The sequence below is a fragment of the Lepidochelys kempii genome, chromosome 8 (genome assembly GCF_965140265.1).
Source record: "Lepidochelys kempii isolate rLepKem1 chromosome 8, rLepKem1.hap2, whole genome shotgun sequence".
Classification (NCBI taxonomy): Eukaryota; Metazoa; Chordata; order Testudines; family Cheloniidae; genus Lepidochelys; species Lepidochelys kempii.
This window is the reverse complement of record NC_133263.1, coordinates 7498195-7524760: the sequence shown is the minus strand read 5'-3', so window position 1 is coordinate 7524760 and position 26566 is coordinate 7498195. Positions and strand designations below refer to the sequence as shown.

At 46.1% G+C, this 26566-nt stretch overlaps 1 protein-coding gene across 4 annotated transcripts in view; it reads right to left on the bottom strand.

Moving 5' to 3' along the window:
• Nucleotides 1-353: 353 nt before the first annotated feature.
• FLT4 (fms related receptor tyrosine kinase 4) overlaps nt 354-26566 on the bottom strand; it is a 105690-nt gene continuing 79477 nt past the window's right edge. The window contains exons 12-30 of one of the 4 annotated variants that reach the window (XM_073355357.1): nt 25696-25804; nt 23618-23977; nt 23168-23314; nt 21930-22061; nt 21393-21499; nt 20775-20910; nt 18822-18926; nt 14115-14228; nt 13740-13828; nt 13255-13402; nt 11993-12087; nt 11181-11303; nt 10482-10593; nt 10004-10103; nt 9458-9563; nt 7750-7889; nt 6545-6665; nt 5830-5915; nt 354-4553 (exon numbers count right to left, since the gene is read on the bottom strand). In XM_073355357.1, the coding sequence (XP_073211458.1) occupies nt 4343-4553; nt 5830-5915; nt 6545-6665; nt 7750-7889; nt 9458-9563; nt 10004-10103; nt 10482-10593; nt 11181-11303; nt 11993-12087; nt 13255-13402; nt 13740-13828; nt 14115-14228; nt 18822-18926; nt 20775-20910; nt 21393-21499; nt 21930-22061; nt 23168-23314; nt 23618-23977; nt 25696-25804 (2541 nt within the window). In that variant the 3' untranslated portion in view covers nt 354-4342. Of the gene's footprint in view, nt 4554-5829; nt 5916-6544; nt 6666-7749; nt 7890-9457; nt 9564-10003; nt 10104-10481; nt 10594-11180; nt 11304-11992; nt 12088-13254; nt 13403-13739; nt 13829-14114; nt 14229-18821; nt 18927-20774; nt 20911-21392; nt 21500-21929; nt 22062-23167; nt 23315-23617; nt 23978-25695; nt 25805-26566 lie in introns of those variants that run through there. The other 3 variants (XM_073355358.1, XM_073355360.1, XM_073355361.1) reach the window with 3 other exon arrangements.

Below are 26566 nucleotides of genomic sequence, written 5' to 3'. Positions count from 1 at the left end.
CTGAGTGAAGCTCTTAGTTTTCAGGTCACTGGTTCAGATAAACATACTTATCCAAAGCGTATCCGGCTTTATCCAAGGATCTCATGAGAAAAGACTAACTTTCATCCTGGAAATGCCACAAGAACAGCTGTTTCCTGCCTGAAAGGAGGAAATGCAAAGAGACACAAATGTGAAATAATAAAACCAAAACATGTTAATTGATCTGAGTTAGATTGCAAACAAGGTTTGGATTCAACCTTGAGTTTTGTGCGAAGACCACAGTCATGCGACTTAGCAAGGACCAGCATCTCTGTAGCTGCCGAAGCTATGTAACTTCAGAAATGACAGAAAGCAGGTGAAAGTTATGACTTTATTTTATTTCACATTTAGATATTACAACAAAACTCTTAATGACAAAGTTTAACAAGTACTATAGGAGGAGAGGGGGAAAAAAAGCAGTGTTCTAACTGGTTTAATATATAACTGAACTGTCAGAGACAGGACTCAAATAAAGTGATTTTAAAAAACCCACAAACACTCCTGTGTAACACAGAGAGAGACACACACACACACACACAACATCCACTTACACTCGCACACAAACACACTTATCCATTCACACGCAACCCCTGTTATCCTACTTGCATCAAAGGCCACTTCGCCGAAATGTTCAATGCTGCTGTGGTAACAACTGGTACCAGCTTAACATATTGGCATATAAAGGAAGCATTACTTGATTCACATGTATGCCAATGGTTTTGATTGGGGGTGTGCATATGTATGAGCAAGTAGAGAATCCATGCCCGTGCTCTGTGTCAAACACTTTATTTTCATGAGAGAGGAATGATCTGTAATAACTAATGAGTGGTAAAAAAAATGAAACTAGCAGGATACTGGTCATTTTTTATGGCATAACAACAAATCTCTTAGTCTCAAAAATTAGGTTAAGTTAAAAAAAAAAGAGTGAGGGTGTTGCTAAACCTAATAAGTACAGAAATTAAACCAGGGGTTTTAAAAATTGAAATTGTCTACTGCAATTGTGGAAGCCCAAACATTGCAGCATGGGGCTAGTGCATCAGAACCGAAAATGAAACAGCCATTTCGTTGCTCAACCTAAGTTGCAGAATGTAAAAAATGGCAGATATGATGAAAACATTGATTTTTAAAACTGTCAATTTTAATAATCATGGATGGTGGCAATAACATAGGAAAGAATGTCAACTTTTTACACTATCATTTTAATCTTGATAGTGTGCTTTTAAATGACTGAAAATACAAGTGTCTATACAACTGTGCATGGTCACACGTTACATTGATACTACATCAGAGGGAGTGTCTGCAGAGTAGACAGGTTTACTCATATTATGTGTATGTATTACTGTTGTTGCAAATATAATAGGATTTGATTCCCACACCCCTCCTGTCTCTCCACCCTAAAGAGGGTACAAAGTATAGGAAGCAAAGCAAACCTCTGCTGAAATTGTATGACTGCAACATTCAAAATAAAAGGTCATTCCAGCTCCTTGCCCTTGACCTGCAGATGGACTCACCCGGGCTGCCTTTAAACAATGGATTTCAGTGCAATAACTTTTCCATAGACTGATGCTTGTGTACATGTACATGGAATGCCCATCCACTCTGTATTCTGAATACAGAAGCACAGAAAGAGTGTGGCTCATAGCCTGGTTATCTTCACAAGCAGTTTCAAAAAGCCCTGGACACACTGCTCTGGAAACCTGTGCTAGGACCCTGTTAAATGTGGGGTTTGCTAGTACATTTTCATCGGATGGAGAAGGCCTTTTGGCCCCTTTATACAGTGGCGTTTTATTTGTTGTTTTATCAGTAAATATTTTTCGGCCTTTTTTTGCAGCTGAAGTGTATTTCCAGGTGAAGTCTTTCCTGTGGCACATTGAAGGCTGGCAGGTGTGATGAGTATAGTCAGGACAAAAAAGGCTGGATCTAAAGGATGCATCAAGAGAGTGGGCTAAATTCAGCCTGGGTTTATGCCACAGTGAACCAGGCACAGAATCAACCTCCCCAGTGCCAAAGGCCTGCTGCAGCTGAAAAAGTGGGTGATAGTACAGGACATGGCCTAGGCACCTAGAGGATGCACTGATTCAGTGTCTCTCCTAGCAGCCTCCATCAGTAGGGTTCCTTACTTGAGTCATGACTGCAACTTAAAGCTACTCGAGCATTTGACAACTGTGGGTTGAATTCCCACGGGGTGCAGTGGGATTAGCAGGCACAGGGAGGTATGAGTTTTGGGGAATCTCCTCCAGCTCTCTGATATGCACATCATACTATAATTCCACTGACACAAAAGGGAAGAACAATATTGTGGTGGACTGATTTTGTGCCTTGCAGATGTCTATATGTAATTTTAAAAACAAAACCACCTACATTCCCATTCATCAAGTAAACTCACAGCCCCACACTTGTGCAGAGAATTGTAATCAAACAGACAAGACATTGAGTGTACCCACGACATACAACTCAAGGTGGGAAAGGTACAGACAATGGTAGTGCCAGCTTTGTAAATGCACAAAACCCTCTTATGGAGGAAAAATATAATCTGGAAAAATATATCTGATACCAAAATAATAATAATAATTAATAATAATAAAAATAAAGTCAAAACAAAACCCTTAGTTCTATACATAGAAGCCTGGCCTGCAAGCAGAATTCCTCTGGTGCTGAGACGCCAAAGGTATAGGGAGCTTCTGCCTCTGAAAGGTGTGTAGGATGAGATGCTAAAAGGAAACTCACAAGCTGCTCAAATGAGCCTCTTCACAAAGATTTCTCTGACACTTTTGTGAAGCTGCTCTGTGGTAGGGAGAGGAAAAGCAGGTGGGGAATGGCAGGGAACCAGAACAGAAATGTGTTTAGAGGAACTGCACAGAGAGTCCACATAGCTTCTGAGCTCATGTGATTTCACATAAAAAAGCCACTGACGCTGCTTCTATAGAAACCAATATTTCTTGATCCCACACCTAAGAAAGCCCATTGGAATGAAAGACAGGTTCACTATGCTGGAGACTCTGGCAAAGTGCTGTGATAGATGCTGAAGAGGAGTCTGTCTGAGGTGTGGTCTCCCCTTTGGAGATCCTGCTGGGGCAATGGCTGAGTGGCTGCTGAAAGTGGATGCAAATGTATGTGAAGCCAATACAGTCTATCCAAGTTAATAGCACTTACCAGACCCACAGCGCAGGGTTCTCTCTTCCACTGCAGTGATGCCAGCAAACAAAGTGATGCAATTAAAGGGACCTTATCTTTGTGCTTTGTATTCTCCATTGTTCATAAAACCCTTACAGCTCATTGCAAATAAAAAGGTCACATCCGACCACTTTGATCTTTTCTTTTCATCAAACACTGATTTTCCCTCTGTGTTTAGAATCCAGCTGAAATTAACATGACTTTGTTTTGTTTATTTTCTAACTGGAGCAACAAACTATAGCAGGGCTCTGAGGAGGGGGATGGTTAGTTACTTGCTGCCAACATAGAGTGTATAAAACTTGACTTTTTCACAGGGTCTACAAAAACAGTGGATATTTCTCTGTCTTACTGGGGTGACTTTAGCTATTAGCTGATAACTGTTTCAGGGCTTGTTGCTTTAAGGTGGCAAAAATAATCCCCCTGATTAGAGATAAAGGCAGGTCTCCATTGCTAGGGATGCTAAATGCTTGGGGATCATTCACAAAGGAATATTGGTGGGATTGGATGAAGTAGTTTTGAGGGGCCGGGAGTGCTTTTGTGCCTGAGTTACACACACATTGGTATGTTTACGGGGAATATCTGAATCCACTGGGATCCTCTCATCCATCGCTCGGAAACGTCCTGCTCTTGTTGCTGGTACCACTTTGTCAGTCTTCCCTTTTGTTCTGTCCCTCTCCTCAGTGGCTGAAGTCATGAAGACTAAGAGAGTAGAAAAAACAATCCAAAGGAAATAATTTAAGGCTGCACATCAGGAAGAGTCTTGACTCAGACATCTATTTATATCTGACCTGAAATGGGGCTTAGTGAGTGGAAACCTATCTGAATAGAGGCTGGATGTGGAGAGGAGGTTGCAGCACTCAGCACAGATGCACACTAACCAGTGGAATTAGTCTGTCTCACCCGTACAAATAAAACAAAACATCTGAATCAGTGATGTGCTCTCTCCCGTGCCTGTGTGGATCAGAAGCTGCATCCCGAGTCATCAGTCTGTAATTCCAAGGCGTTCTCGCTCCCTTTCTCCATCTGTTTGGTGGGGATTTCCTGCTGTGGTTTGTTCTAGGTTGGAGGGGAAGCTCCGTATGGCAGTGGCAATGCAGCATGAAGGGTGGAAGGTGGTGTCTCGGCATGGTGTCTCCGCAGCCTGTTCCTGTTAATACTGCTCTGAGAAGAAGGACGCATGGACAGCGGAGGGACTGGCCCCCTCTCCGGGTGGGGTGTAGCTGCCGTCCTCTGAGTGTTCTGACAGTTCCCCATATTCACTGTTGTAAAAAGTCTGGCCTCCGACCTGGGACTGATACAACGGTCGACACCTGCCTCTCAGGTCTGACTGTTCCTCTGCATTTCGACTGGGCCCTTTACTGCTGTTAGCAAAGAGAGATGCAGAGAATCAGTTCAGAGCAGTACTGGAGAAACCCAGCACCTCTCAGAGAGGCTTCCCAGCATCAGAAAGAACCTCATTAAATAGCTGTTAAAGCACGGAAGCAAGGGGGGCATTCAGGAGGACACTCTGCATGCTAACAAACAGCCAATAAGCTAACAGCCAGCTCTCTGACGCCCAGCGTGCTAACATCTGGGGCACCCACCACACTGATATGCAGCACACTCAGGCCCCAGGCCTGAGACTGGGCAGGGGTGCATGTGTTAGAATCTTCCCACAGAGGCTGCTCTATGGAGGCTATTTCAACTCAATGACTGAACTAGTCTTTGTGGGGCCCTTATGTCCAGAGGAGGATCCACAGGTCCCACTCCCTGACCTGCCTCCCCCTCCCCCTTCTCCTCAGTGTGAACTGCCAAGCAGGGAGACCCACACCCACCACACACATTCCTGCATCCAGTTCCCTACTGGCTCTGCTGCAAAGTAGCCTTTTGCAGCTGCTTGATTATTATTATATTGTTTTAGGCTTGCAGCTGGGAACCCCAATCAAGTTTCAGGACCCCATTGTGTCAGGCACTGTAGAGACAAGTAACAATGAAGACAGATCCCGCCTCAAGCAGCTGCAAGTCTAGGTGTCAGACAGGATGCAACAGGTGGCAGAACAAACCAGGTGGGGGAGGGCAGGAGGACAAGGTAACAACATGAACAGAGTTCAGCAGAAAAGCAGAAATCTCAACTTACCCCCTGCCTAGCTAATGCCACGGGGCAATGATTTGTAGGCATTATGACAGAGGAAAGATGTAAGGAAGGATTTTAACAGATGTGGTGGCTTTATGAAATTTGCTGGGGAGATTTTCCCAAATGCAGTGGGTGGTGTGGGAAAAAAGCATGGAGGTGCCTGAGGGAGAAGTGGACAAGTACTTTCATGTGCCTTGTTATCTCAGCAGAGCCATTACTCCTTGGCCTTATGGAATGTGTTTTGGGTGGTAGACAAGGTGTTGTTTTTATTTGACAACTGCTTTCACAGGTCGATTTGCTGAGGTATTTTCCACTTGTTAGTAGTTTATACTCAGCCCACCCATACCATGAAAAAGCTGTAAGACCAATCAAGCCCTTCATTGCAGAGGGCTCTAGGAATTCTGCCTCCAGTAGCAGATTCTGTGGGTAGGCAACTGCAGATATTTCAGTGATCTCAGTGCATTTTGCCTCAGGGTGCCCCACAGCAAGCAAGAGTGGTCCACGGGAGCGAGTTAAGGAGGTACCTGAATCCACCTTCTTTTCTGTGTCTGTTTTCTAGCCTCTCAAATTCCTCTGATGCTAGGACCATCCCACTGTCTGTTTGATTGTCCTGGGAGGAAACAAGGAAGCAACATGCATTATGAGTACCATCCCTGTCAAGAGATCCATTTGCTCATCAAGCGCAGCCTCAATCCTTCATTAAATCAAATACAGGAGGTAGCTGGGAAGGGTGAGAAAGTAGCCCTGAGGGGATTGTGGGACAATTTTATCTGTAAGTGCCATAGTTTCACCCGGGGCCCACTTTTCAAATGTAGCCTCCTAAAAATGGCACATGCAAACGCAGAGTTTGCATGGGGAGCATTTCCAGGTGTTATATGATGCAGACCAGGGATTGTTAAAGTCTGGCACAAGGTTATTAGCATATGACTGGTCCTGTTGTCGATTTCAGTGTGCTTGACCTATTGGCCTTGTTCTTACAAACCTGGGAAGGGTGAAGAGCTGAATCCCCTCTGGACGTTGCTGGCAGATCTAATTTACTTGTTCAACACTCAGCTCGTACAGTGATGGGCGCTATAGAAAATCCTTACATGAAAGATCGATGAGTGTGCATGGGATGGGATGAGATAGTGTTGGGATGGACAGATAGAGAACTGTCCTTCCTCCATCACCAGTAAATGGGCCAGAAAACAAACAATCCCCTCATCCCTCCCTGCCCAACTCCACCCAGACTCCACTCACCGGGTGTGTTTTATACATTGTGTGTGTCATGGGAAACTCTTCAAATGTCTTAATTCTGGATGGACACCTTATCTGATTTCCTCCAGTCAAACAACCGGGGAATGACACACAGTTATAATATCTGGCGAGAGAAGCATACAGCACACAGTAAACCAAATAAGCCAATATCTGGATCAGTGCTTCACAACAGGTCACTTGCCCTATGATGCCTTCTCAATATAGAGCTTACTCTGGGGAGCAGACAACCACAATGAGGCATTTAAGGGGGCTGGAGGGATTCATACACCTCAAGACTCCAGTGCTGTGAGGTATCCTCCTGTTCTTACACTCATGGAGTAGACTATTGGGTTCCCTGTCCCTCCTGCAGCAGAAAGCACACTTTAGTGAGGGTGGCAGCAAGGCAGACTTTCCAATCTAGCCCCAGTCCACAAAAGGTGTGTATATAAAGTCTGCTGCAGTTTCCACGGTAAACATCTGATGAAGTGAGCTGTAGCTCACGAAAGCTCATGCTCAAATAAATTGGTTAGTCTCTAAGGTGCCACAAGTACTCCTTTTCTTTTTGCGAATACAGACTAACACGGCTGTTCCTCTGAAACCCAACAGAGGAGCCGTTCACCTGAGCAGGGTAGGGTTACAGTGCTTAGCAGCAGGAGTAGCTGCTGATGTATTGCTGTAGGGGACAAGGTGAAAGGGACAGAGCCAGTTACACTGAACAGAGACATGATTAAAGCCCCAACACGCAGATGTCCTCATGTCCCAACATTAGATTGTGGAATAGCCTCCCAAAGAAAGAGGTGCAGGCCTGTCACTTGAGTCATTTAGAAAGGGACAAGATAAAGCACAGCTGGGATCAACCTGCATTGGAAGAGAGAGAGACTGGACAGTCTAACAGGTCTCTTCCCTTGCTAATGCACAGGACCCTGAAATCTATAGCCATGACTGCCCTGTTAGTGTAGCTAGAGGTGGGTGGAGGAGGCAGGTCGTATGCTCAGACATCAAGGTCTCTCCCCAGTCACCGAAGAGAACATGAACAGAACCCGGATGCAAAATCTCTAAGTGTTGGAGTCAGACCTGCCTAGAATGCACCTCCCAACCGAGCACTACTGGAATCTTAGCACTTCCAAAGGGCATCCTTAGAAGTCTGGATCCCTGTTGGCTCTCTCTTTGCCTCTCAGAGTGTTTCCCAAAGGACAGCAGGAACTCACCTCGCTGCTAAGCTGTGGCAGCGTAGCCTCATGTCAAATTCCTCTTCATCAGAGTTCTGCTGGACAGAGGAAGGCACTTGGGAGAAGCCGTCATCTTCAGAGCTTTGAGAGTCATTCAGTGGGATGTAATCCTTCCCCTCCTGAAGGGAAGGAAAGTGAATGTGCTTACAGAGAGAAGAGGACTCTGCAAACAGGAGAGAACTTTGTACATAGACACCATCAATAATGGGAAGGAGTGTTTCCATTGTATGCAGCGTTTTTGTAGCCGTATTGGTCCCAGGATATTAGAAAGACGAGGTGGATGAGGTAATATCTTATATGGGACCAACTTCTGTTGGTGAGAGAGACAAGCTCTATGTAAGCTCGAAAGAACAGAAGTTGGTCCAATAAAAGATATTACCACATCCACTGTGTTTCTCTAATATCCTGGGACCAACACAGCTACAACTACACTGCATAAAATGGAAATATTCCTTCCCATGATTACTTCACCCACCTTGTCTCTCTATTCCTGTTTTAGGTCTTTTGCTTTTCTGAAACACAACAACCCCCTAGAGATTTCCATGTCCTTTGAGTACAGTCAGTTAAGTGCCTGCGTGCATACAGGTGTGTACAGTGTGTGTTGATGTGTATGTATGGGGGGAATAGGGAAAGAAAATAACTCTGATTCCATAACTTGATAATGCATACAGTTTCTTAGGCTTTCCTCTTCGGTGTTTATAACAGGTATGTATGGTACTTGTTCTGCTGACCTCCATCCCTAGGCTCTCTGTTAGCCACTTAACTGCCTTTGGGTGTCCTGTACATACAATACAGAATAAACCCTATGTCAGGTGCTGCCTTGGGTATAGTACTTCCCGCTAACCGACTTATCAACAACTACTGAGTAGCACCTGCAGTGTGTTGCATGTCGCACACCTGTTATGTGATGTACCAATAAAATGTCAGCATTCCAAAGACACACAGCTGCAGACAAGACATGTCTGCATTTATAAAATGGTTAATTTTTGTTTATAATTGAGAAGGTTAGTCATATTTAAGCATCCAGCTATCTTCACCTAAAATAGTGTGCAAAGGAGAAGTTAAAACCACAGTGGTGTGCTCATACCAGATAAAAGTGCTGATAAGCTACTGTGTAGTAACAGTAACACGTTAAGGTAAATCTGTATGGCATTGTTTGCGTGTGTTTATGCAAAAGAATAACTATTTAATTCAAATGTCCATGAAACTCAGATCCGAAAAGTTTCAAAAATTCCTGGTGTTTCTTAATTGTGCCGGACAGAGGCAGGAGCCTGCCAGGAGTTTGAATCAGTTTAAAAACGAACAAGTCATAATTTACAGATAAGGATAAAAATACTAAAAAGACAACTGAGAAATAATTAAAATGATCTGTCCTATAGCTAGACAATAGTGATATGTTTGATACCGTGAAATATACATTTTACAAAGTGAAATTTACACTAATTTATACCAGCAAACATATATATTGTATTTCCAATGGTGCTATGCTGATTTGCACCAATGTAGGCTCTGACCCCCTGCTATGCCCCTCTGCTTGCACACACATGCACAAACACACACGGAGTCAGATGTGGACATAGCTGGCCAGCAGGATGGGAAGGAAGGAAGGAAGGAAGAACGAGCTGTTTGAAGAAAACTGGCCCAGCGCAGTTTGGTGCTGGATTATGACAGTACACGAGAACCTCACCTGCTGGACATTTTCCTGAAGAAGGTCCCCCAGGATCTCCACCAGGTCTGAGAAAGTTGGTCTCTCCTTGGGGTCCCCATGCCAGCAGCTCAGCATTATACGATAACTGCCAAGAGGAAACAACGTGCACTGTTCATCAAGTTCATCCTTCTTGTTCAAGCTGCAACCCCCAATTGAACACAAGGACTACTGTAACACCCCTGTGATGGAGGGGAATGTGATCCCCCATGTCACCACCTGGCCTCCTACAGCACCATCCCAGTTTGGTTACCCTGCACAGAAGGAAGTTTAAAGTTGAATTATTTTACATAGCTCTGAAACATCCCTCCAGTTCTTTTGATTATTCTTACTTGTTTCAGGCTCCTTCCTGGAGACTTGGTAGCAGGCTAAAGAGTGGCAGGGCCTGCCCACCGCACACTGGTTGAAAGAGAGAGGCTATCCAACCCACCTGTGGGACTTTCCCCTGGCCTCCTTGGCCCCCATGTTTTCTTGTGTTTTTTATAGTATTTCCTTAGCGGGAGTTCAGGTCTGAAATCTCTAACTCACATTTCTGCAGTTGCGTATTCTGGAGCTCTCATCCTGGTACCATCTTTCAGTCTCTGACAGAATTCCTCATTGATCTGCACTCCAGGGTAGGGCGAGGCACCTAGGACAAAAATCCAAAGATGGTCCGGGGGTTGGAAAATGAAGTCCCTAGGATAACAACCAAACTTTCTCCTCATTCTACTTTCCTCTCAAACCAAACTGAGACGCAGTAACTATTCTGTTCACTCCCACTCATGAAGTGGATCTTCCTTCTCAGCCAGAAACCCTCACATTAGGAGGAGGCTGTCTCCAGACCTCTAGTCTTGACTACCACCTTTATTTCACACTGGGAGGAAGTGATCTCCAGAATGCCCTCTGCCCCACATTGGGAGGAGGTGTAATTTTCTTCCCACTTCCCCCTCAGACATACTGCAGAAGAGAACATTTTTCCTGCACAGAAAGGCATGGTGACATCATCATCATGACCACTACCACTTACCTAGTGAAAATATCTCCCAGAGGAGGACTCCAAAGGACCAGACATCACTCTGGGTGGTGTAGACTTTGTCAAAGATGCTTTCTGGAGCCATCCACTTCAGAGGAAGGCGAGCCTGTGGGACAGAAACAAGCTGTTGGAATTCAGTCACCATCACAGCCTGGAACAAGGCTATGGATACCAACAGGGAAGCAAAGCCAGACATCCTGCAACTGCTCTTCTCTGGCCAATGTTATAGACAGATGAAGACGCACATGTGAAGTCAGGCAGTTCTTCAGTCAAAAGTAGGGAATCATTGAGGTCTGGTAGATACAGAAGGGGGTTAGGGATAAACAGGCAGGGAAAAGAGGATGAAAAAGGATAGTTAAGAAGCTAAGAAAGGAGAGAAGGATGGACTGATGGGCAGAAGGGATAAGGATTGATGTCTGGGAAAGGAAGAGAGATGTACACAGATCTGCCATGCTCTGTTTAGAGCTCATTAGTGATTATAGCAGTATATGCACGGATAAGTAAATATCCCATTCCTGGCTGAACCCAGTGAGGGATTACAATCTGAATGTTCTCCTGTCACAGATGGTGTTAGATCACTCGCTCATTCCTCTTTCCCTGGTCTTTCCCTGCATATACCAGCCACAGGATGGTTTTTATACTTCCAGTCCCAGTTCTAATCCAGATGTGAGTTAGCTTAGATTCTATACTCACACTGCCCTTCCTGACATAGTCAGGATCCTTGTAGATGTCTCGGGCCAGTCCAAAGTCACAGATCTTCACCACATTGTTCTCTGACAGCAAGATGTTCCGAGCTGCCAGATCTCTGTGGATACACTAAGGGGAAAAACAATGGCAAAATCACAAAGAGTGGGACATGTGGGGGATCAGAAGGGGTAACGGGGGAAACTGAAGTGCCTCTCATTCAGTTCCCTCGTAGCAATGAAAGTAGGATCCCAGCACTTAGATGCACTCGCCTTCCACCTCTGGAGATCTGGGGTCAAATCCCATTAGCTCACAAAGAATAAATAACAACCACACAAACAACTGCCTCACAGAGTATTGGATGCTGGAAACAGAATAAAACAAGTTACATTTTGCTTCCTTATGGGAGCTGGTACCTTTTTTTTTTTCTTTTGAAAGAGGCTGAAGTTAAAAATCAAAAGGAAGGTTGGCTAAGGGCCTGCACTGGGACTCAGGAGATCTGAGTTCTATTTGCACCTCTGCCTCAGACTTCTTGAGACCTAGCATAAGTGGCTCAATCTCTCTGTGTTTCAGTTCCCCACCTGTAAAAAAGGGAACTAAGAATAGTTTCCTACCTCACAGGGGTGTTCTGTGGATAAATTGATATCCCCCCTCACCTCATTGCCATTTTACAGATGGGGAACTAAGACACAGAGATTAAGTATATGTGTATGTATAAATAATACCCACACCTACATATGAAGTATTCAGTAACTACGATGGTGGGCACCATGTAAGGTCATTCATAGATAGACAAATGTAAAACAGTAAGGCAAACTCACCTTTCTGGATGCCAGGAATTCCATTCCACGTGCCACCTGGAAGCTATAGCAGATTAGGTCTTCCATAGTCAATGGACTTTGCCACAAATCATCCACTGTCCAGAAAGGAAAGAAAAATTGTTATCTCACCCAGCTGGTGGAATTTACCCTCCCCCCGCAGACCACCTCCACAACTGCTGGACCAGGTCAGCATCTAGGCAAACTACAAGGATGTTTAATGGAACCTCTTTCCTAAAAGTACCAGATCCACCGTACAGTTTCCCTGTGACCATTGCAGGTAAAGAAATGTTCACTGAAGGAGTCTGTGCAAGTTTGAGGAAGAAAATTCCCACAGCTTATGCTCTTCAATTAGGACAGTCACAGAGAAATCCCAGACCTATGGAGTCTGTGCCAATTGCAGAACTAGGCAAGCAGAGGATGCTTCCAGATGAACCATATTCACCACTATTAATATTTATTATTTATATCGTGGTAGAGACTAAAGGCCCTGCGGTATCAGGGCCCATTACTTAGATACTACATACATACAGAGTGAGAAGCTGGTCCTGGCCCCAGAGAATTTAGTCTAAGTTTATTACAAGAGACAAGAGATGGATGGGGGGAACCACAAGGCAACAGCAAAGTGATTAGATTAATTAATAGTCTGCCTCAGCATCAGAGGGGAAGAAGGCTCCCTCTCTCCCTTTCAGGGATCTCCCTTTATCTGTTCTCACATAAAGAGGAAGACGCATGTCCTACATCACATGGGGAGAGGAACTCACTGGGTAGCCCCAGAAAAGCCACTAGTCTTCCATGTGACTTAGTCAACCCATCTGGAAAACTGAATAAAATGTCTAGTCAGGAGACCAGGGTTCTACCCCACCTCTGCCAAAAACTTGCATTGTGCCCCAAGGCAAGGCATTTAAACAGTCTGTGTCTTAGTTCCCCCATCTGTAAAATGGGGTGATAACTTACCTGTCTCTGTGTAGCTTTTTGAGACTCCAGACGAAAAGCTCTTTGTAAGAGCTAAGGATTATTATCTGTTAAAAACTGCTAGCATTCTCCATAGACAGTATTAATCTTCATCACACTGTCTTTTGTAACATAGGATCACGTAATATCACAATTCCAACTAATGCAAGACGAATAGCCTATTTGTCCTGGTGAATCAGAGTTCCCTGCTGTACATTGTCAGATGCCTTAATTATTCAATGTTAATTAAGTTTGGCACTAGTTTAACGGGATGCAGTGAGGAGCTGCTGGTGAAGACTGGGGCTCATTACCTTCCTGTCTGGGCTGTGCTGTCTGGCTCTTGTTCATCAGAAGCCTGTTGAAGATTGCGCTGTTGCTGGTACCAGAGCGACTCCTTCTGTCTGCTCTCACTGCTTCTACTAAGGACCGGACCTGGATGCGCAGTCTGGGTGATTTTTCCTGGGAAGCAGGCCAGGCCCAAAAGGTAATCATGGGACACATCGTCTAACCACTGCAGCAGTAACTCAGTTGACACATTCATTGTATCCTAGGCTTCCCAACTCTGATCCACCAATAGAGCCCAATCCTGGCCTTGAATCACCAATCTCCCATTGGACAGGAAGAAATTTACTCTCTGCATTCACACATCAAACACACTGTTACGTGGAACTGACACATGAGGTCTTTGTATCTTATTGTCAGGGTTAAGCTCATTCCAAGCCAGACATATTCTTCTTCCTTTACTAATCATGGGAAGGGCCCTTAGAGATGCCACAAGATGAAGGAGGCTACATACCGTGTAAGGACTGAATCCTTCCCGTTTGGTCCGCAGGTAGTTGGAGAGGTTTCCATATTTACAGAACTCAACAATAACCATGAGTGGGCCTGGAAGAGAAGAAACAAAGGAGTTCCTGGGGCAGAGTTAAGGACATGGGGTTAAAATCTCTCTTGATTTACACAACTACACAATCCCATTGCGCTCAGTACATACACAATCACACACACACACAAATAAATACAAACAGTTGCATCCTTACGCTAATGCACACCTACACAGTCACACACACAACGGAGGAAATGGCAGAGTGAGGCAGAGGGAATGATGCCCAGCATAGAGGTGAAAGAGCTTTTCACTTCACGGCCAGCTGCCTTGGTGGTCTTGGATATTTACCATTGGGCTTGGTGCAGGCACCCAGCAGGTTAACGACATTGAGGTGATTTCCAATGTGAATAAGGATCTTCAGCTCCGACATCAGCGCCTTGTGCTCACTTGCAGTAGCTCCCTCTGGAAACAAATGAACTGAATTATGGTTCCCCCTTAATTACAGCCCCTTCTTCCTCCCTTCTTTTTACTGAGGCTTTATCCCCAGTAGCCTCCAAACCATGGCAGCATGATCCATAACTGAGTTAAAACAATTCTTGTCAACATGGTTATGGCACTAGTGTAGATATGGCTTTAGGACTTTTGAATATTAGCTTATAAAGTAATAACCTCAGCCCTGCAGAATCACTGTTCGAAGGCGGGGTGGGTTGGACTATTAATGTAGAACACTGAAGTAAAAGCGAACACAGGTTGGGCCCGACACATTTAGGCCAGGGGTAGTTGGAAGTGGTTTATATTCACGGATAAATTACCACACAAGGGTTATAGACACACAGATTTAGACACACACACACACACTTGTAACTTGGCCTTTTGACTTCTTGAGCTGATGTGATGAGCCACAAACCCATTTCAGGGAAACAAAAGGAATTTGGGGTTTTCTGATCCTGACTGAAGATAGGAACATACAGGTTCAGAGTCTCCAGCTTGATTTCAACCCAGGAGTTCACTCTCTAGTCCATTTACTATTCTAAACACCCAAAGGTACTCTTTGAGCAGCTCATTCTACATGGCATTTTCCCCAGAGAACATGAACAGCATCAGGCCTTGTGTCTTGGTAGTAATTTAGGCAGAAAGATACTTTGTTATTTCTCCATGACTCAATTTAACTCACAATTTGTATCCTCCTTTATCATGAGCATTTTCTCTGCTACATTCCTCCCTCCTAATCTCACCACCTCTGGGATTTGCAATTTTTGGCTGTTTCACTGTGGAGATTTTCCTAATTTGTGTGGAAGGAGCTCCTTCTTAAACAAAATCTGCCAGGCCTCAAAGTCAGAAAACAACAGCACCTAAAGGGGATCTGCAAAACTTCCGGAAAAATGTAGTCACAAACAGACACATTTTCAAACGGGCTTTTGAAATTGCTCCCACAGATTTTACATGGTGCATCCATATGTACAAATGTGCACTGAGATGAATAGTTACTTGTAGGGCTGTTGATTAATCGCAGTTAACTCATGTGATTAACTCAAAAAATTAATCAAGGTTAAAAAAATTCATCGCGATTAATTGCACTGTTAAATAGAATACCAATTGAAATTTATTAAATAGTTTTGGATGTTTTTCTACATTTTCAAATATATTGATTTCTATTAAAACACAGAATACAAAGTACACCGTGCTCACTTTATATTATTATTTTTATTACAAATATTTGCACTAGAAAAATGATAAACAAAAGAAATAGTATTGTTCAATTCATCTCATACAAGTACTGTAGTGTGACCTCTTTATTGTGAAACTTACAAATATAGATTTTTTTTGGTTACTTAACTGCACTCAAAAAAAAACAATTTAAAACTTTAGAGCCTACAACAGGGGTGGGCAAACTTTTTGGCCTGAGGGCTGCATCGGGTTTCTGAAATTGTATGGAGGGCCGGTTAGGGGAGGCTGTGCCTCCCCAAACAGCCAGGCATGGCCTGGCCCCCGCCCCCTATCTGACCACCCCGCTTCTTGCCCCCTGACAGCCCCCCCGGGACTCCTGCCCCAGCCAACCCCCACTATTCCCTGACTGCCCCATGGGGACCCCTGCCCCATCCACCTCGCCCCGGCTCTTGGTCCCGACTGCCCCCATGCACCCCGCCCCTAACTGCTCCCCACCACCCCATTCAACTCCCCCTTCTCCTTCTTGACTGCCCCCCAGGGATCCCTGCCGCCATTCAACCCCTGTTCCCCGCCCCCTGACCACCCCGACCCCATCCACGCCCCGGACCACCCCCCGAACTCCCCTGCCCTCTATCCAACCCTGCCCCTACTCCCTGTCCCCTTACCATACTGCCTGGAACACCGGTGGTTGGCAGCGTGGCTGCACTAGGACAGGTAGCCGTGCTGCGCCATGCAGCACAGAGTACCGGGTCAGACCAGGGTCTGCAGCCCCGCCGCCCAGAGCATTGCACCACATGGCAGCATGGCTGCAGGGGAAGGGGACAGTCTCCTGGGCCAGGAGCTCAAGGGCTGGGCAGGACGGTCCTGCAGGACGGATGTAGCCTGTGGGCCATAGTTTGCCCACCTCTGGCCTACAAGTCCACTCAGTTCTATTTCTTATTCAGCCAATTGCTACGACAAACAAGTTTGTTTACCTTTATGGGAGATGCTGCTGCCTGTTTCTTATTTACAATGTCAGCTGAAATTAAGAAAAGGCGTTCGCATGGCACTTTTGTAGCTGGTGTGGCAAGGTATTTATGTGCCAGATATGCTAAACATTCATATGCCCCTTCATGCTTTGGCCACCATTCCAGAGGACATGCTTCTATGCTGAAGATACTCATTAAAAAAATAATGCGTTAATTAAATTTGTGACTGAACTCCTTGGGAGGAGAATTGTATGTCTCTTGTTCTGTTTTACGCACATTCTGCCATATATTTCCTGTTACAGCAGTCTCGGATGATGACCCAGCACATCTTCATTTTAAGAATACATTCAAAGCAGATTTGACAAAACACAAAGAAGGTACCAATGTGAGATTTCTAAAAATAGCTACAGCACTTGACCCAAAGTTTAAGAATCTGAAGTGCCGTCCAAAATCTGAGAGGGATGAGGTGTGGAGCATGCTTTCAGAAGTCTTCAAAGAGCAACATATGATGCGGAAACTATAGAACCCGAACCACCAAAAAAGAAAATCAACCTTCTGCTGGTGGCATCTGACTCAGATGATGAAAATGAACATGCGTCGGTCCGCACTGCTTTGGATTATTATCGCGCAGAACCCATCATCAGCATGGACATATGGAATGGTGGTTGAAGCATGAAGGGACATATGAATCTTTAGGGCATTTGGCATATAAATATCTTGCAATGCTGGAAACAACAGTGCCATGTGAATGCCTGTTCTCTCTTTCAGGTGACATTGTAAACAAGAAGCGGGCAGCATTATCTCCTGCAAATTATAACCAAACTTGTTTGTCTGAGCGAGTGGTTGAAGTAGGACTGAGTGGAGTAGTAGGCTCTAAAGCTTTATACTGTTTTATTTTTGAACGTAGTTATTGTTTTGTACATAATTCGACATTTGTAAGTTCAACTCTCATGACAAAGAGATTGCACTACAGTACTTGTATTAGGTGAATTGAACAATACTATTTCTTTTGTTTTTTACAGTGCTAATATTTGTAATCAAAAATAAATATAAAGTGAGCACTGTACACTTTGTATTCTGTGTTGTAACTGAAATCAATATATTCGAAAATGTAGAAAACATCCAAAAATATTTAAATAAATGGTATTCTATTATTGTTTAACAGCACAGTTAATCACGTGATTAATCGTGATTAATTTTTTTAATTGCTTGACAGCCTTAGTTACTTGGTTTCCACATGCAAATGTTCCTCTCTATGTGCTTGCCCCTTTTGCTTACATGTTAGGTAGTTGTATATATGCCTGGTAACCAATACGTGCAAACAAAAGTGATTTTTTTTATCCAAATGGGCAACATGCAGAAAAGGAGGGTGCCATTTTAGGGGCCTGCTTGAAAACGTGGCCACAGAAGTTTAAGATCTCAAATCTGTAGAATGCAATTTTACTCCAGCTCTGAAACTGGCCCTAAGGCAGATTCAACTCTCTTGACTTCAACAGAGTTCTGATCTACTTACCTCTGATCTGAATGTGGCGCTTAAACATGAATTACAATCACATTTGAAAGCAAACAATTTGAAAAGCAGCTCCTCCTTCACTGACAAGCCGAGAGTGGGGTTCAGGATTCTGTATCTCTCCTTTAAGAGCCACTGATATCACCCAAGCTCTTGAAATGAAGCAGGAAAGGAGTGTTTTCCTGCTCTATGTACAGCCTCTTAGGTGTCTAATATTGGCGTTAACTCCAGCAGAACCCTGAACTCGAGTTTTGGCAGCTATATGAAAGAACTGATTTTTAAATATTTTGATTCTTAATGTTATTGTACTTTGTCAGACGTGCAGTGATCTAGAGACTATGTTACCAATTTGAGACTTTAAACAGTTCTACACAATTAGGGTCAGGTTTTCAAAAGTATGTAGGTGCCTAAAGATGCAGATGGGTGCCTGGTGAGATTTTCAAACGTATTTAAGCACGTCAGGTGCCTAACTCCAATCTGTGGCAGAACTAGAGCTGGGCACTTTTGAAAATTCTGTTAGGCACCTAAATACCTTTCAAAACCTGGCCCTTTGTCCTTCCTTCCCCTGTCTGCTCTGCCATGCTTCTTCCACTGGACCTGCATGGGGACAGGACATCACTTATCAGAGGTCAACAGGGTCAAAGGCCACGGAGTTAAACGTTAAGAAGGAAGGTTGTTCCTTTAGGGCATGATCCAACCTCCATTCACGTCACCAAGGGCTGGATCGGGCCCTTGGACTCTTTAATGGCATGAGCGCAGGTATGTGCTCTAGCGATGACAAGGGATCAGTTTAAATCACTCGAGATGTTTCTGTGAAAGACAGATATTAACCAGATGGACGTTCCCAGGCAGATGACTAATCCCCTGCTATCCACAAAAACCATTCATCATGCCTCCCCATCTTCGTACCTTTCAGCATTTTAACTGCCACAGTTTCACAGCTGTTACTCTTATTAATCCCAAAGGCAGAGGCTTCCACCACCTTCCCGAAAGCACCATGGCCCAGGACTTTACCTGCCAAGGAGGAAAACATGGGGTAAAAGGGAGCGTCATGGAGGACTGGTTCAGAGCCTGGGGAATGGGACAAAAACAAAACAGGAAACGGCGAGGAGGAGAAAAGGAGTGACAAAGGAAGAGGAAGAAGTGCAGCGTGCACCCTTCCCAGGTGGCTGCCTGCTTAGATGGTTATAATGAGAGAAAGGACAAGGGGGGGAACTGAGACAGACCCAGCACTGACAAAGCAGAGGAAGGAAACAGCTCGCGGAGGTGAGGTGCCATTTGTTGCCCTGGAGCGGAGTGCGTGGGAAAGGTGTGTGGGACACCTTGGAGCAGAATGGCCAGGGCTGATGTCATTATTCCAGTTCTTGGCATTCTCATACACAGCACTCTGTGTAACCCTTTGTAGGCTATAAGAAGTGGAGTGGAGCGGTGTTGTGTGTATGTCTCTCTCTCTCTCTCTCTCTCTCAGGGTGGTGGAGTCATTCCTAGCGCTGAGTTTTAGACTGGAGCTCTGATGTGCCCTCAGGCTGGCACACTCTGCCCATGCAGCTGCATGTTCCCTCAGGACAGCTGAAAGGAGATGCATGCCCTGGACAAGCCAGAAGCCCCAGGCTTCAAGTACATTTGCTGCTCTTCTGTTGGCCCTTCTGAGTTGTAAGCCATGTCCAACAGAGGAATACTCCTGAGTGGGAGATGGACCCGAGCGATGGGGTGGCAGAGTTATGAGCTCTGCGGTTTCCCTGGATTGAGGTGATGAATGGAGTGGAGGAGTGTGATCAATTCCAGACCAGGAGCTCTTTCATAAAGCAACCACCACATCAGACAGGACACAAATAGTAACACAGCTCTGCGATAGTAAATTCCCTCCCTGGGTCCCAAATACTAATCAGCCCTTAATCATACCCCTGCCTGGTACATTAGTATTATTATACCTATTTCACAGAAGGAGAAACAAAGAGATTAAGGGCCAGGTTCTCATATCTGTGCTCCTTCACAATTGCACCTTACTCCACAAGTAGCCACACTGAAATCAATGGGGTTAGTAGTCCAGTAAGATAATACGCAGTGTGAGCTAGGGTTGCAAATCCGGCCCCAAGTGACTAGACAAAGGTCACAGAGTGGGGTTAGAACCCAGGCGTCCTGACTGTAATGGCAAAATGACATACCTGACCCTATGAAGTGTTGTTGTAGCCACGTGGGTCCCAGGATACTAGAGGGACAAGGTAGGTGAGGTAGTATCTTTTATTGGACCAACTTCTGACCCTAGCTGAAAGACGGAGCACTGGGAGACTCAGAAGCATTGGTGGTGGCCTTCCAAAGTGTTACCAGAGCCACCGCTGGGGAATGATTTCGTAAAAGTTGTCCAAGCTTCTCCTCCTCCTCACTCATCACCCAGTGTAGACAGGAGCAGGGTCTCACAGGGAGAGCTACTTAGCTCCAAAAGCTTTTACATTGAGGTACAAGAGTTCTCAGAGAGAGGACAGCACATGTTGTTCACACAGAGAGAGAGCACGGTCCTATAGGGGCCTGGTTTTGGGGACCTGGCCATGACAAAAGAGTGACTCCTGAGTCCCAGGAATACAGGGGCCTCAGAGAGCAAGGGAATACAATCCAGAAATCCACAGTAGGTCCCAGGATGGTGGCCGAGGAGAGACAAAGAAATCTGCCAAGCATAGCTGAGCCAGGAAACATTTGAAGGTAGAAGTGGTGGCCCTGAAGCCAAGGAAGTAGTGGACACACAGAAGGAGAGAGAGCGAAAAAGCTGGAGCCCAACCATCAGATGCAGCCAAGAGGCTCACAGCTGCCTGGTGGTGAGTGCATAGCAGGGCCCTGTCTGTCCTGTGGCCAGCAAAGAGCTCTCACCTAGCCGGAGTCGCTCCCGTGGGAATTCCCACTTGCTGGAGTCATAGGGCAAGTATTCGCACTGCTCCTCCAGGGGAACCTCTCCAGGGTCCATGATGATGGACAGGTAGCCGGTTTTGATGTCAGCGTGGGCGGGCTGCAGGAATCAGCAAAGAGGGGGTGTGACTGGGCAGTTCAGCACCAGTTCCAGTGGGGAGACGCTTACACGATTCCTGTTCTATCCTACCCCCTTGTGCTGCGACCTGACTCCATTGTTTTCTGGCACCACAGAGTAGGTTTAATCATTCTGAAGGGGGGCTTGGGGGCTCCCCCCATTTTCCCTCACCCCCTTTGTTCTGGGTCCTCTTCTCCAATGCCAAACACCATTCTGCCTCCTTCCTTGTGGCTGCTGTGAGCCCTGTACTTGGAAGGGAGCCAGTCCAGAGCACCATCCAGTGATCATCCTGCTGGCAATGCTAGGACTAGGGACACGCTGCAGTGGCTTTGAGGATCACCTTTGCAGCTAGACCTCCCACCCTGAGAAGCAGGAGCCTTGTGAACTCATATCTCATTCTCCCCGCTGCTCTCCTACCCTCCCTCCCTGGCTCCACACTGCAGGGGTAAAAGCAGGCAACGTACCCTTTTGATGTTGCAGAAGATGAGGATGAGGAGGATCCAGAAGAAGACAGCGATGACCCCGGTCCCAATGAGGATCACGATCTCCACGTTGGTCCGGTCGTCAGAGCCTGCAGAACGGGAAGGGAAATTGCCAAGTCAAAGAGATGCTCATTCTCCACTGCCTGTTCCAGCCTGCCCCATCCTCATCATGGACTCCAGAGTATACTGTGAGGCAGGTGTTGGAGAAGCTGCATCTATGCCTTCCCTCTCGCATGGGGCTGAGCACAGGAGAGTAACAGACACTGTTGTGAGAGCCCTGTTCCCTCTCTGGAAGGAGGGCTGCGCTGCCCTGAGGGTATCCAAGCTTGGCCTAGCGCTGCCCTTGGACTCCTCCTCCTGGCACCTTCACTCCAGCAAAGATGGAGGGGCCTTCACTCTCATCTCTGCATCGGCTGTCTCAGAGCACACAGAAGCAGTGAGGGGCCTTACTCCTCCTGCTTTGTCCACACTCCCAGAGTCTGAGGGGATTGTTCCCTGGGGTCAGGATGCTGGCGGTACCTTCCACAGAGACGCTGGCTGAGGAGTTCACGCAGCCCTTGGCGTTGCAGACACTGCACAGGTAGAGCCCAGCATCCTCTTCTCTCACCCTCTGGATGCTCAGCCTCTGGTTTGAATCCGCTAGGTCAATCCCTGAAAGGTACAGAGGCTAATGGTATCAGTGTGAGCTGGTGCAGTTTCCGGAGGGAGGGGATTCCCGTGCCAGACAAATTCAGACTTGAAATACAATGCAGCCTTTTAACAGTCGGGGCGATTAGCCTAGGCTTCCCACTGCACATGCCCACAACCAGCTAACAAGGTTTTAAGCATGGCTTGCCCACTTTCCAGTAGGTGCAGGATCTGGTCTAACAGACCATTAGTTAAAAGATGTTATCTAACACGTCACAGAACATGGCCTCTTTTCCTCATCCAGACATGGCCTCCAACTAGGTTATAAAAAGCCCCTCCGGGCCTGTCTAAGGAAGTGGCTCTTAGAAGCCACTGGAACATGCAGGACTCAGAGCACAAGGAACCCTTGCAGGGAAAGCGGGGAACGCTCTCATTACTGGCTCCAGTTTCATAGAGCACTCACATGTGCACAGCACCGCCTATGAAGCCATCCCATTTGGAGCATGCCCTCTCCCTTCAGCCCTTCCGAAGACATGCCGGCAAATGTTACTGTTGCTAGCAGGGTTCCTGCAAGTTTCCCTGGAGTGGTGTGAATGAGGATTTTTTTTTTTTTTGACATAGAGCCGCGCAGCTAAACCATGCCACAGACTAGCCCCCTCCGTAACCTGCAACATGGTTTCATTACCTGACCAAACCGTACTCTCAGACCAAAACCTCCAGGCTGTTCAGGGAAAATAAGCCAGAAGCGCTTAGCAGCACCACTATTTAATTGCCCTAGTATCTAGTGACCAAAGCAGCCTGCCGTTTCAGATGGAGTATGGACAGAGTCTAACTTTGCTACACCCTGTAATAGTCCAGCAACTCCTGTCTGCACAGGTCTCTGACCAGCTGTGTGTAAGCATGGCATAAATGCAGCTGCGCCTGCACCAGGTCCTAATGTGGTCTGGCTGGCCAATGAGGACACAGTCAAATTGTGGCAGAACCTGGTTAAAAGAGATATTCCAGCCCAACGATCTAGTAGCGGGATCTAAACTAGGGCATGCAGGGCCATGATTCAAATCTAGTTTGCCTGACTGTCCTTTGGAAGAAGATTCCCTGACCTCAACTCCGCCCTCTTGAACCAACCGTACCTGAAACCTCTTCCACCAGCTTCTCGTCTTTATACCAGCTGATGTCAGGAATGTGAGCGCCATCCACCTTACAACGCATCTCTATCGAGTCGCTGACGTTCACCCATATGTCTGTCAGGTTCTGCTTCAGTCTGGGGACCTCGAGGGCTAAAGGAGCAGCAGCATCCAGACAAAGAGGAGATTAAAGACAAGCAGGAGATTGTTTGCTTTGAAGACCATCTTGACCCATACAGGGGGAAGAATTCTAAGGGGTCCTAATATACTGTACATTTTGAGTATCTAGCCCCTTCTGGGTGAGGCTGAGACAGGCAGTGCTGAGAACTCTCTCATACCCAACACCCCTTGCTGCTCAGGCCCTGTTCATCCCATCCCGGTGCTTCCTTGTGTGCTCCTTGCCCTGCATCACGCCCACCATCACAGAGTCACTCTGCCTGCTCCCACGCTCCTCACCCTGTACAGAGATGTATTTTTTGTGGCAGTGTTTCTCTCTGGTCTTTCGGTTCTGCACCTCACACACATAGTCTCCCTCCTCCCCCAGGGAAATGTTCGGGATGGTGAGCAGCAGGGCAGCGTCGTTGGAGTCGGGTTCGAAGTGCAGCTCCCCTTGCATCTTGGTCGCGTAGTGGTGGACATTCTTGCAGTCCAGGACTAGTGGGTTGCCTTCCTCGTGGTGCAGCTTCGAGAGGTTCAGACGGTACCACTGCAGGTTCTCATAGGTGTAGTTATCAGCATTGCAGCTCAGTTTCAGGTCCTGTCCCTCAGTGGGCTCCTCTGAAGGCTGGGATTCAATCTCAAATCCATCCGGAATGGCTGCCAGGAAGGCAAGGGAAGGAAACGGATGTGTGACTGAGATTTTAAGGCTCCATGGTGCATCACTGCCTTACAGGGTGGAATTGTCGCCCTCTGCTTCGCACTCTGAGTCCGTCTTGTATATAGACAGGGATAAAAAAACCTCCCCAAAGCACAGTGATAACCTGCATGATGCTGCTAAGAAATTGCTAAAGCGAAGAGGAGTCACAGGTGGTGAACTGAAGGGCTAGGCTCAAATTAAGCTTGGGTCACAAATGAAATAAGGTTGCAGGGTCTGAATTTAGCTTTTGGTTTTTACTTCCCTGGTCCGATATTAAAACACAGGGTTCTAAACCGCTTCCTGCTTCTGCAAAAATGTGTTTGTACCCCACCACTTGCACATCCAAACAGGCATTTGTGCATACAAGCTAGGCAAGTGCACACACAGAAGATTACTTGGGATGCAATTACCCAATCTGCTTACGAAAATGTATATTTGCATACACAAATACTGGCAGAGCGCGCACACAGTGTTGTTATTAATTATTCAGACAGAAACCAACTGTGTGCTGGGCTTTTTGCAGGCAGGCTCCACCCCCAAACAGCATATAACCCACACAGCCCTCAGTCACAAAATCACTATGAAATCCTGTCCAACTCCCAATTTCTACATAGCAGGGACATGGGCCTGTAACAGCAGGGGGTATTGCAGGTCAGGATTGTGTAAAGGAAGTTTACGCAGCATTTCACTGTGCGATCCCTGGCTTTAGCCAGTACTGTCAGTCTCTAGCTCTTAAAAACTCAACTAGATCAAATTAATCTCTCCCCTGCACCCTCAGAATTCCCCATGGCTCCTGCCAAGTGTCTCAGGACCCGAACGCAAACCGGGAAGAGTGAAGTTACCCTACAGAGCACTAGAGGGTACTGTTGCATCAGATACACCTGAGAGTTGCAGGCTCTGACTTTTACGATTATTACAGAATAAGGTTGTGAACTCTCCATTCCAGGGCAGGCAGGATAGTGTAAGGAGAAAGGATTCACAATCAGTGACTAACGGGCAGAGTCTGAGAAGATGCTGACATAGGCACTGTTTTTCCAGTATTGAATTAAAAAAAACAACAACCTGCAGCAGTGACCAAGCTGGTTTCTCCCCATCTATGGCTGCCTAAAAGATAATAAAAGGAGTACTTGTGGCACCTTAGAGACTAACCAATTTATCTGAGCATGAGCTTTCGTGAGCTACAGCTCACTTCATTGAATGCATACTGTGGAAACTGGCAGTTTCCATGATTTCATGCATCCGATGAAGTGAGCTGTAGCTCACGAAAGCTCATGCTCAGATAAATTGGTTAGTCTCTAAGGTGCCACAAGTACTCCTTTTCTTTTTGCGAATACAGACTAACACGGCTGTTACTCTGAAACCTAAAAGATAATGACATTTTACTTTAAATGCTAAGTTTGCTACCAGGATCTGTGCCTTTGCCAGCCTTCTCCAGGATTCTTTATGTGGGGTTACATCTCCAATTAACGTGGAAGCCGAAGCTAGTGCAGAATGCAACTGGCTTGCTGAGATGAATTTCTGATTGTGAGCACACGGCACCGGTTCGCTGGGTTCTGCACTGGGTTTCCAGGTGGAGTTTGAGGTTTTGACTTATAACGCCCTAAGTGGCTTTGGGACCTGCCTATTGGAGGGACCCAAGATTGACAGACAGACCTCCCTGGCATCTGGTGGTACTCACTGGTCACGTAGAAGTAGATCAGCCGTTCATCTCTACCCACTTTGTTGGAGGCAACACACTTGTACATGACGGAAACATTGGCTTCCTGGATCACCAGTTTGCTGACCGTCTGATAAAGGAAGTGAATGTCAGAATGAACGATGGTGAGGGGAGAGACAGGATCTTCACTGCTCTCAGGCCGACAATGGGACAGGCAGCAAAACACAAACAGCAAATCCTCCCTCCTTCCCCCCCAAAACCCTTAAAGTGCTGTTCTATTCTGAACAGCGATTGTGCCCCTTCCTATGCAGCGTACTGCTGTTGATTCTTGTGACAGCAATACCTTAGCATTGCAGAGCCTCCGTGGCTAACGGAGAGTGAGCAGGATTCTCTTGTGCATCAGACACTAAACTCCAATCAGTTATACAGGGAGCAAGCCCATGGAGGGCTATGGAGACAATGGGGCAAGCAGGTGTGCCTGAGCGCCCAATACGGCCTGCTGAACCTTTATTCCGGGAGACGAAGAGTGAGAAGGAAAGAGCTCTGCTTGATTCCCAGATCCCAGGTTTAGTTTGCAGGATTTGCAGTTGAGAAGAAAAAAAATCTTTTTATTTGTACATTGAGCACATGTGAACATGACGCGCCTCAGTATCATTTTACGGCTGCGTCTCAGAGCAGAACTCTACTTTGGCCCTCATTCAGGAAAGCATCCCTATAAAGGAAAGCAGGAAAGCATGTGCTTAAAGTCTCGCTGAAGACAATGCGACTTGAGAATATGCTTCAAGTGTTTTCCTGAAGACGGTTCGTTAGCATCAAGAGAAAATCAGGGGTATGAAAAAAACATTGCTCATCTCACCATTTTAGAGCCTGTTGTAATTTTTTCTGCATTCCA